Source organism: Xenopus tropicalis, chromosome 5, assembly GCF_000004195.4.
Source record: "Xenopus tropicalis strain Nigerian chromosome 5, UCB_Xtro_10.0, whole genome shotgun sequence".
Classification (NCBI taxonomy): Eukaryota; Metazoa; Chordata; class Amphibia; order Anura; family Pipidae; genus Xenopus; species Xenopus tropicalis.
The window spans coordinates 70,238,232-70,252,870 of NC_030681.2; the positions used below are offsets into that span (position 1 = coordinate 70,238,232).

The 14,639-nt window shown below is 37.2% G+C and overlaps 1 protein-coding gene across 1 annotated transcript in view; it reads right to left on the bottom strand.

The window, feature by feature from the left end:
• Window positions 1–14,639, bottom strand: part of moxd1 (monooxygenase, DBH-like 1) — a 40,284-nt gene that overhangs the window by 7,213 nt on the left and 18,432 nt on the right. The window contains exons 3-7 of the mRNA XM_002936315.4: window positions 13,685–13,852; window positions 11,216–11,299; window positions 2,777–2,956; window positions 740–842; window positions 332–498 (exon numbers count right to left, since the gene is read on the bottom strand). Coding sequence (XP_002936361.2) covers window positions 332–498; window positions 740–842; window positions 2,777–2,956; window positions 11,216–11,299; window positions 13,685–13,852 — 702 coding nt within the window. The remainder of the gene's footprint in view (window positions 1–331; window positions 499–739; window positions 843–2,776; window positions 2,957–11,215; window positions 11,300–13,684; window positions 13,853–14,639) is intronic.

Genomic DNA, 14,639 nt, shown 5'->3' on the forward strand with positions numbered 1-14,639 from the left:
TTTGGGAGCGGGCCAGGGCACTGGAGGGTCTGGTTGCGGGTGGCCTAATTTGCACACAAAGGAGAGAGGGTGCTAGTCTGGAGGGACCCATGGCACCCGACTCGAGTATAAGCCTGGGTGACATGGTACATGTCATTTTATACTTTTCAATTTACACTTTATATATGTCATTTATGTCACACAAAGTTTTATACATTTTTGGTGTAAAATATGTTTCAGTCCCTTGGTAAATATTGGCCTTAGAGCACATTTTGCAATTTGACTGAGAATAAAATGAAAAACAATTTTGTGTGTGATTTGTATTCTGTTAGATGGCAAATGATTGACACACCTCTTCCAAGCATTCCATAGTGCAGTGTCCTTCTGAGATGAATTGGGCCATACGTGGTGGTATCATGTGATACAGACTGACCCAAATGCCAGTCTCTAAAACACCAGCATCATATTTTCTTACATGATGAGTGTAGTATAGACGAATGCCAGAATTGTCTGTTAATCCTGAAAAAGAAGAAAATTTATATAAATGTAGCAGTTACATTGTATTGACCGGATATCCTAATCTCTTCTAAGCTTTTTTAGTCCAGTGATTAATTTGACGATACAATTAAACATAATTTTAGATCTAGCATAAGATTTAGCATATTACAGATATTTGCCGAAGATCTCAGCACTATATGGCATTTTTGAGAATTAAAGAGTTTCTTTGTCACTGATACCATACCCTGTAAAGATTACAAACCTTCTTGTTGTGATGGATTATCATAATGTATTTCCATAAGAACATATTTAGGATCTGTTGGCATACCAAGTGATAAGCCAGCATGTGATGGAAACGTGAAGCCCTGTAACACAAAAGCATTACTTTTATTAGACACACTTCTTGCCTAAGTGAGTTGCATCTGCATATGTGTGTTGATGAACAGGTATGCAGACAGTTACACCTGAAGAAGCTGTTGGAGTCAATGCCTGTTGTGAATCATTATCACTCCAATGATGTTCTTGATATCAGTGTATATGCAGACATTGAGCACTGATATTAATCAATGTATTTAAACAATATCTACCTTTGTTTGGTGTTTGGTCTGTAAAGGCAATCAACCAATAAAAATATGATTCATCAATTTAATATGAGGATCAATTTAACTTGTGTATCAACGGTTGAAACAGCTCTCTATTTAACATAAAAAGTCCTACAAAAAATAATCTTATTGAATATAAACAACATATGTATATTTAGGAAAAATCACCTCAAGTAGGAATATCAAACTACAAAATCTCAATCTTTTATAAACTCCAACTGGCAACCCTAACTTGTGTGTCAAGAGTGCTCAAGTTACGAGTTCTCCACTTCATCAAGATGGCTGCACCCATGGCCGCAGTGTCATGTCGGTGCTGTGTGATGCCACTGCGTTGCCCTCTGGAGCAAACATTCAAAATAAATAGAAGCGGATGACCTGGGTTCAATGACTTTATGGGCAAGTTCTGGAGGCCCTACTCTCTCATCTTCCAGCCGCTGCTCCAGTTCCCACTACTCCAACATTGCACCAACTACTGTGAACACTACCAAGGAATCCTGTATACAGTACCTCCACCCCCACACTACAGCAGGGATCCACAGGTTTGCAGGGGGTTTGTGAACCAGTGCCTCATACAATTTGAACTGCAACCCAGACACTATGCTTCCAAATGAGCTAAGGTAAAATATGACATCTCCATTCAATTTTATAAAAGCTTTCTCCTTGGTCCAAACTTTAATCTGGTAAGGGCCATCAACACTTTACACTGAGAAGGCTTCACATTTTTTGTTCATCATTTGCTAACTACAGTATAGAGGCAGTGTGCCCACTTGTTTAACATGAGTTGAATGAGGGCTTGTGTTGAACAAGCTTTTTGCCTATTGCTTTAATCTAAAAAATCTATGTCCTTTGTTATTTCTTGAGCTAAACAAGGCAGTGAGGTTGAAGATACTGCATGTTTGGTCTTTGCAAGGTAGATAATTATTGCACAGATAATTCCCTGCACAACCTGGAGTATCTTTACTTCCCCTGTTTGCCATGGTTAGCTCAAAGCCATAGCCATAGGTTTATTGTGATTAAAGCAAGTTTTGCAGTTGTGCCATGTTGTGCAGCAAAAAATCTGTAGAGTTCAAAGGCTGCTATTTTGGGGCAAATGTACAATAATAAGAGCACACTCATAGTGTAAAATTGTATGATAAATAATTTCTTTACTTAAATTAGATAAAAGCCACTCACAAAAACAAAGGCTATTACTTCTCATTGATATGCGCACACACCAAAGGCCACTGCTACTGCTGATATCTTCACAGCTTTCCCTTCTGCAACAGGACTGTTTGTAAAGATCTTGAATGCTTACACGTAGCAAGTAACAGTTCTGTTCCAATGTTCATCTGGTCCAATTACCTTTGGTGAAGATTGATTCTTATTCCTTAGCAGCTTAGGTAGTTAATGGTCCTTAGTATAGAGAGTCTGTAGATCTCAGCTGTGTTCAGTCCAGTAACATCCGTTGGATGCAAAAAAAGGGTGTAGATGATCCCTACGTGTTTTGAGTGCCCACCTCCCATCTTTAGGGGAATATGTACAGTGTACAATAACTATGTACAAAAAACTATGCAATGCATCATAGGGCAGCTACAGTATGATCAAAATGAGAAGCAGGACAATGCGAGGAGCAACGGACACAAAATCCTAGGTTCTTTCACCCAAATAAATTTATGCTGAGTAGCAATAATAATAATAATAAATATCATGGCACCTACCTCTCCACCAATGGCCCAGGCAAAGACAACTGTTTCACAGGTATGGAAGACATCAGGCATGTTAGGGTGGTAGCATTCATGGCCATAATCCAACACACTGTCATTTACATTTCTGTCACATTCATATAGTAAAATATGGTGGACCAAGTTTTCATTACCACTCTGAATCAATGGTTCAATCTATAAAAAATAATTCCATCTATTAGCACAGTTAAAAATGCACCCGATGTTTAAAGTATTTCACTACAGAAACAAATGGTTAAGGTTCATAATGGCCTGCAATGCCTTATCATCTTCTGTTTTGAATAAGCAATTTGTTTTACATGAAAACTTTCACAAAAGCATATCAGAAACAGATTGATGATAGAATGAACTCATTTAGTCCACACAAGGTTATTTGTACCATATTAATTTAATTTTGTGCTTTTTTTTGTCCAATTTAAAATAAGAAACATTTTTTAAAAAGATTTCTTCCTTGTGGCTATTACATTTCTATGAAATTTTACATAAATGTACACATTCCAGATTTGATTTGGTTCCTTCCAGCAGTAAATGCGCAGAATGAACCAAACATTTCCTGTTTACCAGACTAAACTGATTATTAGCAGCAGCGCTGGATACAGAGAGATTTCTGAAAGTTGGTACAGTAGGTTGTCCACATGGTGGCAGGCAAGAACTAGACAATAATATTCAACAGATGTACAAACATACAGTAGACTTGGGGGGGGGAAATGACAAAGATTTTTCCATCTGCAGAAAAAAAAGTTTTAAACATTTCTCAGAAGGTCCAGTCAGGACTCATGAATATATGATGAGAATCAGCAGCTGCATAGCCGTGACCAACAATTTTTGGCAGCTTGTAGCCCCAGTGATATGCCAGACTGCTTCTTGGTTTCCTCTAGGGGTGTTAACACAGCAGCCATGAAAATATTTGAGAAAGGAATGGTGAGGGAAAAGGAAAAACAATGGCAGTTTTAGGAGAAAAGTTTTAGGGAACAATGACATTTTATTGCATCACACAATCTAGAAGAAAGCTCTATACTCAAATTATTAAAGTGTAAGGACAGATATTATGCAGCCGTATCCTAATACTTCCATCAAGCAAATAATATGTGCTTGTATTTGATTGGTATGCACTATACAATATAGATTTTTTTTAAGCGTTACTAATGCTCCTACACAGCCCAACATCAGGGTTAAGGGAGTACAACTATGTAATTGTAGCTTGCCAAAACCTTTAGACCAGGTAGTCCTCAATTTGCTCCCCTCATGCTCTGTCAAAAATGTAATAATCATTAGCTAAATGTAGTATTACAGAGACAGGACACTGCAGGGTTAAACTACAAAAGTCTGATTTATCACACTTTATCAGTTTAACGCTGCAGAGTTCTGTCTCCCTACTACTACATTTAGCGAATGGTTAAGGGAGTACTATCAGTTTTTCATTTAAATGCTGTAATTTCAGTTAACATATTAAAAAAAATGTAAATATATATATATATTTATTTATTTACAAGTATATTCTGTTTTTAAAAGTTGTATTTTTCTTGCTTCTTAAGTACATTTTCTTTCCAAATGAATGTTTTTATAACAGAGCCACTTGCCCCCCCTAAACCTTTCACAACAAACATATTACTGCAGGCAGCTTCAGTCATCTCATTCATCTTGGGCCTCAAGGCCATCAGACAAAACCACACTTGCTATCAGTCTCCTTTGGGCATCCAAGGGCTTAAAGGACAAGGAAAGTCTAAGTCACTTGGGGTGCCAAAATTTTAGGCACCCCCAAGTGACTTAAATCGCTTGCCTTGTACCCCGGGCTGGTGCCCCTGTTAGGAGAAAACAGCACCAGCAGGAGACGACATTGGTGGTAGCCATTTACTGGTGTTTAAGTTATACCCCACAGGCACCCACCACTTTTAAGAACCCTGTATGTTGTTTTAGCCAGACTAGGTATAGGGTTCATCTAGAAGAGAGACCTCTGGTTGGTGTAAGCGAGACCAACCATAGAGTTCATGTAGAAGAGAAACCTGTGGTTGAAGAAGGCTTATTAAGAGAAGAAGAATTAAAACAGCGTCTTGCACAGAGAAGTCTGAGAATATTTATCGCCACATGGAAAATGAATGGACAAAAAGATCTTCCTGACAGACTGGATGATTTCCTATTTCCATGCGGTGCTGAATCTGCACAGGACCTTTATGTCAGTGGAGTGCAAGAAGGCTGCCCAAACAGGCGAAAATATGAGAACCGACTGCAGCGGACACATGGACATGGTTAGGTCCTGCTCCACTCAGCAGCTCACTGAGACCTGTACTTGTCACTGTTTATGAGACGAGATCTTGTGCGGTTCTGCTCAGAGGCTGAATCTGCAAAAGTGACAACAAGGTTCTTCCCAATGATTAAGACCAAAGGGGCTTTGGCTGTTTCATTTAAATTTTTTGGAACATCATTCCTTTTCATCAGCTCCCACTTTGCGGCAGGAGATTCCAAAGTGAAGAAAAGGATTGAGAATTATGAGAAAATTATCAAAGACCTGCAGCTCCCTAAAAAAGTTCCTGACACAAACCCGAATTATTCTCATCCTGATGATGTGACAAGTCGGTTTGATGAGGTTTTCTGGTTCGGGGACTTCAATTTCCGGTTGCGCAAGAGTCGAACGGAAATTAATTCTATACTAGAGAACATTCCTTACAATGATGTGAGTTCCCTTCTACAGTATGACCAGTTGTCAGAAGAGATGAATAAAGGGTCTCTATTCAGAGGATTCAAGGAAGTGGACATCCGTTTCTTTCCCACATAAATTTGACATCGGTTCCGATGTTTATGACACCAGTGGGAAACAGAGGACACCTTCCTATACAGACCGAGTGATGTACAAGAGCCGCCATGAGGATGACATCCTTGTTCTGAAATATGGTTCTTGTGCACGTATGAAGCAATCAGACCACAAACCTGTTTTTGGTGTTTATAAAGTATGGATACAGAAGCACCATTCCCCTGGCTGAAGGACTGTGTGCCAGTGACTAAAAATCAGAAAGGAGTAAAAACGACAGTGAAGTTAAGAAAACCAACACTTTCTATTGGCATGGGTAGGGATGGAGGGGCCAATTCAAAGTGTGTTAAAGACTTTTTGTGTGCAGCAGAAAAAAACACACTTGTCGTTATCATCCTTAAGGAACGAAGTGAAATTCGCCAGTGCTGGCGTTTTAACCCGTCATATTGCCAGCAATGAGAGGGATGGAAGAAGGTGATTTTACAAGTCACTGCACAAGCTAGATAAACTTGCTACTTGCACCACCACAACTGTCCCGTTATGCCTTTAAAAATGGGTGTTGGTCTTCAAGACATCTTCCCTATAAGATCTACAGTGAGGGATGATGAGACTGTGAGAATAATATTTTGATCAAGAGAAGTTTTTTCCAAGAAATGGAACCAAAGAAATTGTCAGGTGACTGACCCTTAACAAGCCCTGGTGACTAACAGAGAAGGAATGCATTTCAAAACATTGGATATGTTTAACATAACTCAATTGGTACTGGTTTTAATAAATGTCATGGGCTTATATGCTATTCCTACTAAACTTTTTTTTATAGTATGACTTTATTTCATGTGGGTGATTCAGTACCATGTGTTACAGAAAATAAAGGGTTAAAATAGTCACTAGTAGATTGGCTAGTAATCTTGACACTCTGTCTGCTGAATTTAACACCTTTCAAAGGGCGAAGACACACAGGGCGATTAGTTGCCGCAACTTTTTAAAAAGTCACAGTGACTGATCTGTGCAGGCAAAATGCGCGAGCAATTAGTAACAGACAGCCAGTAGACTCTATGGGAGAAAAGTCGCCACGATACATAGTTGAAAAAAGATCAGAGTCCATCAAGTTCAACCCATCCAAGTAAACCCAGCACACAAAACCCACACCTACCAATCTATACACTCACATACATAAATTATATGTACAACCACTAATACTAACTGTAGATATTAGTATCACAATAGCCTTGGGTATTCTGATTGTTTAAGAACTCATCCAGGCCCCTCTTAAAGGCATTAACAGAATCTGCCATTACCACATCTCTAGGAAGGGCTTTCCACAACCTCACTGCCCTCACCGTGAAAAACCACCTACGCTGCTTCAAATGGAAGCTCCGTTCCTCTAATCTAAAGGGGTGACCTCTGGTGCGCTGATTGTTTTTATGGGAAAAAAGAACATCCCCCATCTGCCTATAATTCCCTCTAATGTACTTGTACAGAGTAATCATGTCCCCTCGCAAGCGCCTCTTTTCCAGAGAAAACAATCCCAACCTCGACAGTCTCACCTCATAGTTTAAATCTTCCATCCCCTTTACCAGTTTAGTTGCACATCTCTGCACTCTCTCCAGCTCATTAATATCCTTCTTAAGGACTGGAGCCCAAAACTGCACTGCATACTCAAGGTGAGGCCTTACCAGGGACCTATAAAGGGGCAAAATTATGTTTTCATCCCTTGATTCAATGCCCTTTTTTATACAAGACAGCACTTTATTTGCTTTAGTAGCCACATAATGACACTGCCTGGAATTAGACAACTTGTTATCAACAAAAACCCCTAGATCCTTCTCCATTAAGGATACCCCAACAAACTACCATTTAGTAGATAGTTTGCGTTTATATTAAGTGCATAACTTTGCACTTGTCAATAATGAACCTCATTTTCCAGTTTGCTGCCCAGTTTTCCAATTTTTTCAAATTGCTCTGCAAAGCAGCAGCATCCCCAGAGGTACAGTATATATATTATATATTAATATTACCCTGTTAATGAAGGTATTGCTATGTAGATTGTTGTTGGTATTAATAAACAGCCACAGCCTCTATTTCATATATATATGTGTGTGTGTATATATACATATATATATATGTATGTTACCAGTTATCCGGAAACCCGTTATCCAGAAAGTTCCAAATTATGGAAAGGCCATCTCCCGTAGACTTTTTTTTACAGAAATAATTCACAAATGTAAAAAATATTTCTCCTTTTCTCTGTAATAATAAAACAGTACTGTACTTGATCCTACCTACGATATAATTAAACTTTATTGGTGGAAAAACAATCCTATTGGCTTTATTTCATGTTAGCAGACTTAAGGTATGGAGATCCAAATTACAGGAAGATCCCTTATCCGGAAAACCCCAAATTTACTTTTGAACTGCAACTGCTTGTTTAAAGAAATACATCAGAGCTAAACAGAACCAACAGCTCATCATATAGTTATTTATACTGAAGTAACAACAACCTATTCCAGAAATGACACAAAGTAAATTCAATAAACCAACATAAATATCCTGCTATAATTTCATAACAAATACATCTCTCTAGGGGGCCGATTCACTAAAGGCCGATAAAACGAGTGATATTTATAGCATGCGTTAAAAATATTATCACTTCTTATTTTTTCTGACTTAACGATCGATTCACTAAAATGACACTTGTCATAATTAAGAAGCGATGTTAGCACATTAATATTAGTTGTCTTGGCAACACAATGCATGTTGTTTTTTTTGTTGATCAATTCCCATAATAATTAGTATCAAGATCCTATAAATATGGAACATAGGCATTATTGTCACCAAAAGAAATAAAAAATTCACAAGCTAGGGACAGGCCTTTGAATACTGCCATGTCAGGAATGAACTGACATGCCTATAAAGGTTAGTGAGCATGTTCTACCATTCAACTGAATAGGAGTTTTTCAGCCCTATGTGCCCTCAAGGCTGCTGTATATTTTAATGGCTATGTAAGAAAGCTCTCGGCACAAGGACCATCATCCCTGGCCTAATCCTTTGACAGGCTTCAGTTGCCTATTAAATGCAATATCTGTGTGCAGCTACTCTTTGCTATACAAACTGTAAAGGTTAGCAGTGTTAGAAGAAGTCCTAATAAGAGTCCTAAAGATTCTAATATTTTCAGAGAGGATGGCAGTAATTATTTGTCTGTTTATTGAGGGGGGCTATGTAAATATGCCTAAAGATGAAAGAACCAATCACTTGGTTGCGACTTTTTCGCCGCCGTCGTGACAAAAATCGTACTGTCGCGCCGAGTACGAAAGTTTCGGATTCATTCAAGCTTCAATATCGTGACTTTCCTTGGGCCAGGTTGGAGCTGCAGAGTGCCATTGAGTCCTATGGGAGGCTTCCAAAATCATGCGGAAAAAAAATCAAGTTGGAAAGGTTTGCCCGCCGTTTACGAGCACTCAATACGACAATTTGCGCAAGTCGTAACGGCTACGGAAAAGTCGCGACAATTCACGACGAAAAAAATCGCAAAAAATACGAAAAAGTCGCAAAATGTTCGTTTCCAATCCGATTTTTTTCCATTCGGGATTCAGATTCAAGGATTAGTAAATCAGCCCCTAAGTGTGCTCAGTAGCCAACAGCCAAGTCAGGGCCAAGTGGGTTAGAGGAGGGTAAAATCCTAAATGATTAAGGGGATGCTTACTAAGTACATCCTTACTATTAACCTTTGAACAGCCAGAATGACAGGTGTTTAAAGATTTTAATGAGGCTGTTCACTAATTAAATTTTTGTGTGTGTGGTTTACTTGTTCTTTAATGACATCATAACAGGGGTGCACGATTATCTGATTACAAAAAAGGATTCACCAAGTGGGGACATTCAGGGGCAGGTGAATTATGCAGTGTAAAAAATAGCAACACAATTTGCCACAGATTGCCAGGCTTTGCTGTGGAAAAAACTGCATTTTTTTCACGTTTTTTCTTCCGCCGGAACTTATGTAAAATAATGGAGTAAATCTGGCGTTCGGACAGGGAACTTCTCCATTTATTTTACACAGATTTTTACACAGTTTTTTCTGCGAATTTTATTTTACACAGCATAATAAATAGGCCCCTCAGTGTCAGAGACTAAAATCAAAGGTTGCCACATTTGAATGGTTACATTGAGCTCCTTGAATTTATGTGCACATGTTTTTTTTCTTAAACATGAGAGACTTTGGCAGCATTGATGCATTCTTGCTCTACAAATGCTCGTCTCCCTAAGAAACAACATTTTGGACAACATGATAACGTTCTTACTCTACAGAACACTGTACTTGTGCCTCAATAACCCTAGTGCTGTTGTACTCTTTTTTGCTTTGCTCAATTTTTCATAGTTTAATACTTTTTCAATGACGACATAAAATGCACACATAATGGATAACAGCTGAAAACAAAGAAGACATTGTTTCTGGTCAAGCAAGAACTATAGTTTTAAGCAGGAAGTAGTATAGCTTAAAATATTAATACAGCATTTCCAGACAGTTATATACACATTGCTATTTCTGTTTTCCTCCCACACTCCAAAATACAGGCAGGTTAACTGACTTCTGATGAAACTGACCCTTGTCCGAGTGTAATAGAGACCACAAACAATAAACTACACTGGGCAGGGATTGGGGTGAGTAATGTATAATCTTTGTAAATATTGGTGCTATATAAAGCATAATAATAATAATAGATTTCTATCTGTGTTTCCTTCTTATTACTGGTTTAGACTGGTTATCATTTAGTCACCTTGCTGTTTTTGAAGCAAACCAGAGCTACAATATATTAAAGGAGAAGGAAAGGCTAAATCACTGGGGGGTGCCAAATGTTAGGCACTCCCCAGTGATTGTAATCACTTACCTGAAAACCCTGGCTGGTGCCCCTGTAGGAGAAAACTGCACCAGACGGGTTAATCAGGCGAGTGATCCTCTTCCTCCCTTTTTCTTCTGACAAGATCCCAGGGCCCACACATGCGCAGTTGAGCTAAAAGTCAGCTTTTTTTTTTTTTAATAAAGTTCAGCTTTTCACTCCATTGCATACGCAGTCTTTAATAGTGAACATTTTTTACTGTACTTGATTTATCTTAACATGAAGGCAACCCATGAAGTTGAAAACATGTATTGTGGTGCATAACTGAACAGTAAAAGTTACTATGCTGTATACACTGTAGCTGTCAATGAATACAGTTTGAGGTAGAAAAACATCTTTTATACTTCCTAATTGGCCAGAGATACATTTACATTCTCAGTCCATGAAGTTGAAGAACTCTTAGCTTCTAAGCAGTGGAAGATTACTATAAAATTCTCTTTGTATAAGTGGGTAAAGAGCATAATGATGAATTGAGTGCAAGTGGCCCAGCTTTTGTAGTCCAGCTTTTATAAGTACAGACAGTGATGTAACTAGATTTTACTGGGCCCCACAGCAAATTTAATTTAGGGCCACAAAATATTGAAATTGCTCATTAATGAGCAATGAGGCCCTAGCCTCATTGGACCCTTTACACTCTTGGTAGTGCAGGGTCTCCTTCCTCTGTAGGTACCCTCCTGAGTACAGATCATATTAACCTGTAAAATGACGAATTTATTTGCAGAGCAGAAAATACTAATAATAATTAAAGAGATAATAAAATATTCATATCCTTACCTTAACAACATGATGTTTTTTGTTCAGTGCTGGCATCTTAAACATTTGGCACCAGTAGGTTGTGTCTTTATATGGAATAGGCACCTGTCTTAAGGTAATATCAAATTTATAATAATTAGTATGTTTTTGATGCATTACAGGTATAGGATTTGTTATCTGGAATGCTTGGGAGCTTTGGTTTTTCTATTTTCATAATCTGGTGATCTGGTAATCTGATGATCATAATCATCATACCTAAAATTTGCTAAAATTATTTAAACATTTAATAAATCCAATAGGATTGATTTGCCACCAGTGTTTATTGTTAAAAAAAATAAAGGAAATCATTTTTAAAAACGAAATTTATAGTAAATTTGGAGTCTATATGATATAGATATATAATATATCATTCCCATATTTCTGAAATATCTGGAAATATCAGGTTCCAGATAAGGGATCCCATACCTGTGCTAAAAAAAAAAAATAAGGCTACATAATGCATAAAAGTATACTGAAAGCAAAAAAGGAAGATTAATACTTTCATATTTAGGGTATAAATATATGGTCTTTTAAGCTTTTTTGTTATAAGTCTTCATCATTGCTTGTGCCCCATCCTTATATATTATTATAGTGTTAAAACTTATTAAACCTGGTTCTATCAGTCAAAAAGCAAATCTTTTTGAATTTAAAGTTTTAACATGTCCATTAATTTTTAATGTGCATGCTATTATGTGCATGCTATTTTCAGTGCTCAGGGATTACTGAAGATAGACAGGGTTCCCAGATCTGCACAACCCCAGAACACTGCTGTGAAGGCATTTTGTAAAGTAGAGTGGTATCGCCACAATAAAACAAAAAATCTAGATGGTTTTATTATTGGCACAACTGCATATTTTTTCTTATTTATACAGACTGCCAATAAATGTTCAAAATGAATGGTTCTCAAACTTTTTAATGTGTTTGCTACTAATAGAGAAATATACTGAGGCAGTTTGAAAGCATTGCTTGTATTGGGAAGATACCTGAGTTTTTTTGGCAACTGAGCAGCAAGCTTCTGTTTGCACAAAAATAATTGGCTACATTTTGATTGCAACTATCATAGTATCAAACAAATGCCAAGGCCAACAGCGAGATATAAAAATGAAAAACTGCCTTTGCTTAGCTTGGACAGCCTGGCAGCAAAAACAGCAAAGAAATATACAGGTATGGGACCTGTTATTCGGAACCTCGTCATCCAGAAAATTCCAAATTACGGGAGGGTCATCTCCGATTGACTCCATTTTAATTAAGTAATTCAAGTATAAAAATGGCTTTCTTTTTCTTGGTAATAATTATTTATCTGTAATAATAAACAGTACCTTGTATATGATACCAACTAAAATATACTTAATTCTTATTGGTGGTTAAACAATCCTATTGAGTTTAATTAGTGGTTAAATTATTTTAAGTAGACTTTGGAGATCCAAACTATGGAAATATCCCTTATCTTGAAAGCCCCGAATCCTGAGCATTCTGGATAAAAGGTGCCGTACCTGTACCATATGTGCAAACAGAATTTTCAGCACAAAATTAATTTCAGAGCACAAAGCTCACTTCTGTTGTATCAAAACATATATCCAGGTGGGCATTCAGACAGAGCATCAGAAGCTTAGAGAGGTTATTCACCTCAGAGTTAAGTTTTAGTATGAGAGTAGGGAGTAATATTCATTATTCATTTTTTATTATTTGTGTTTCTTATACTTCACTTTTTGTTCATCAACTGACCAGTTGAATTTCAGCAGTTATCTGGTTGCTAGGGTTCAAATTATCTTAGCCACCAGGGAGGAGCTTGAATGAGAGACTGGTGTATAATTAGGAAAGAAACAGAATAGAAAAATAAGTAATAAAGAGTAACAATAATAATAGTAACAAAGTAACAATACAATTGTAGTCTCACAGATCAATAGTTGTTTTGGCTGCTTGGGTCAGTAAACCCCATTTGAAAGTTAAAAAGAGTCAAAAGAAGAAGGCAAATAGTTAAAAGACTATAAAAAAAATTAAGAGCAACTAAAAAGTTGCTTAGAATTGATGATTCTATAACATCATAAAAGTGAACTTAAAGGTGAACCACCCCTTTAAGTTAATAAGGCAGGAGACTGTGCTTAACACTTCTTGCTTAGTTCTATTGCTGAAATGATTTGAGCAATAGAATTGAATAGAGAAGCATTATATAATACTTCCTGCATAAGTCAATAATTACGTTTCTGATACTCTGTCAATTGTACATTCTGGGGATTTAAGCATGCAAAAATAATCATACACTTCAACTGAAAATGTATATTTTATAGGAAATGTGTTCTGTCATGTTTATATTTAACTTCCATTATCAATTTCCACTGGTCACTATACGTCCATCACTGCAAAAGAAGCAACAATATGCTTACTGTCCTGTACAGGGGAAAACATATACATATAGATTTGTAAATATATATATATATATTTAAAACTTACGTTCTTATTTGTGAAATTAAAACTGGGAGTGTCCACAGATTTTATATATGTTTTCTCAGGATTAAGTAAACGTAAGCTTTTCCGACCTCGATTTAGTCCATGATATGTGGGGCCAACGTGTCCAATATCATCATTGTGGTATGCCCAAATAACTCTGATTGTGCTTTCCTAAAACACAGAAATTATACTGTTACAAGTAATAGTGGAATTAGCAATCTGTGAAGCGCATAAAATGCTTAAAGGGAAATCTAAAGTTTTAAATTAATTAATTAATTTTAAATTCATTTGGTGCCTTTAGCATTCAAATATAACTTTTAATTTCATTAAGTTAAAAAGAGACAATCAATCTCTTGATAAAAAACAGGACCCACCAAAAATCAGGAAAATCAATGATTGATTAAAAACAATTCATTTAAATGAGTGTGGATACCCTCAGTTTTGTGTTCACATAATTCATCCCCTTTCACCAGAGGTTTTTTATCTTTTATTTTAAAAAAGAGCATTCATTAATTTTCACACAGACCGAGACCGCTACTCAGGAGCGCCAGTGCTTAATTCATTAGTCTATTTACACCAGTTCAGAGTTAGAGAGATATTAAATAATTTTAAAGCTATTTACAACCACAAATTTATAGTTGAGGCACAAGTGGGAGGTAACTTCCCTAAGAGTGGAAATTATCATTGGGTCAGGGCAGATACCTTCTAGTTAATACCTACACCATTACACAGCCTGGTTCATATCCCCAACAGCTTTATCCCCACCCCCAGGCTGTGTACCCAAGCCAGAGAAAGAGAGAAAGGGTCCGGATTAACAAGTGTACTGAAAGGCTAGCGTATGCCAGAACAGAGATCATTCAATGTGCACTCCCGGGTCTTTAGCCCCACCACCACCAGGGGCCTGCAAAAGGTGGTTATGGATGTGTTTTCACGCATAATCACAGGTTACCCCTGATTT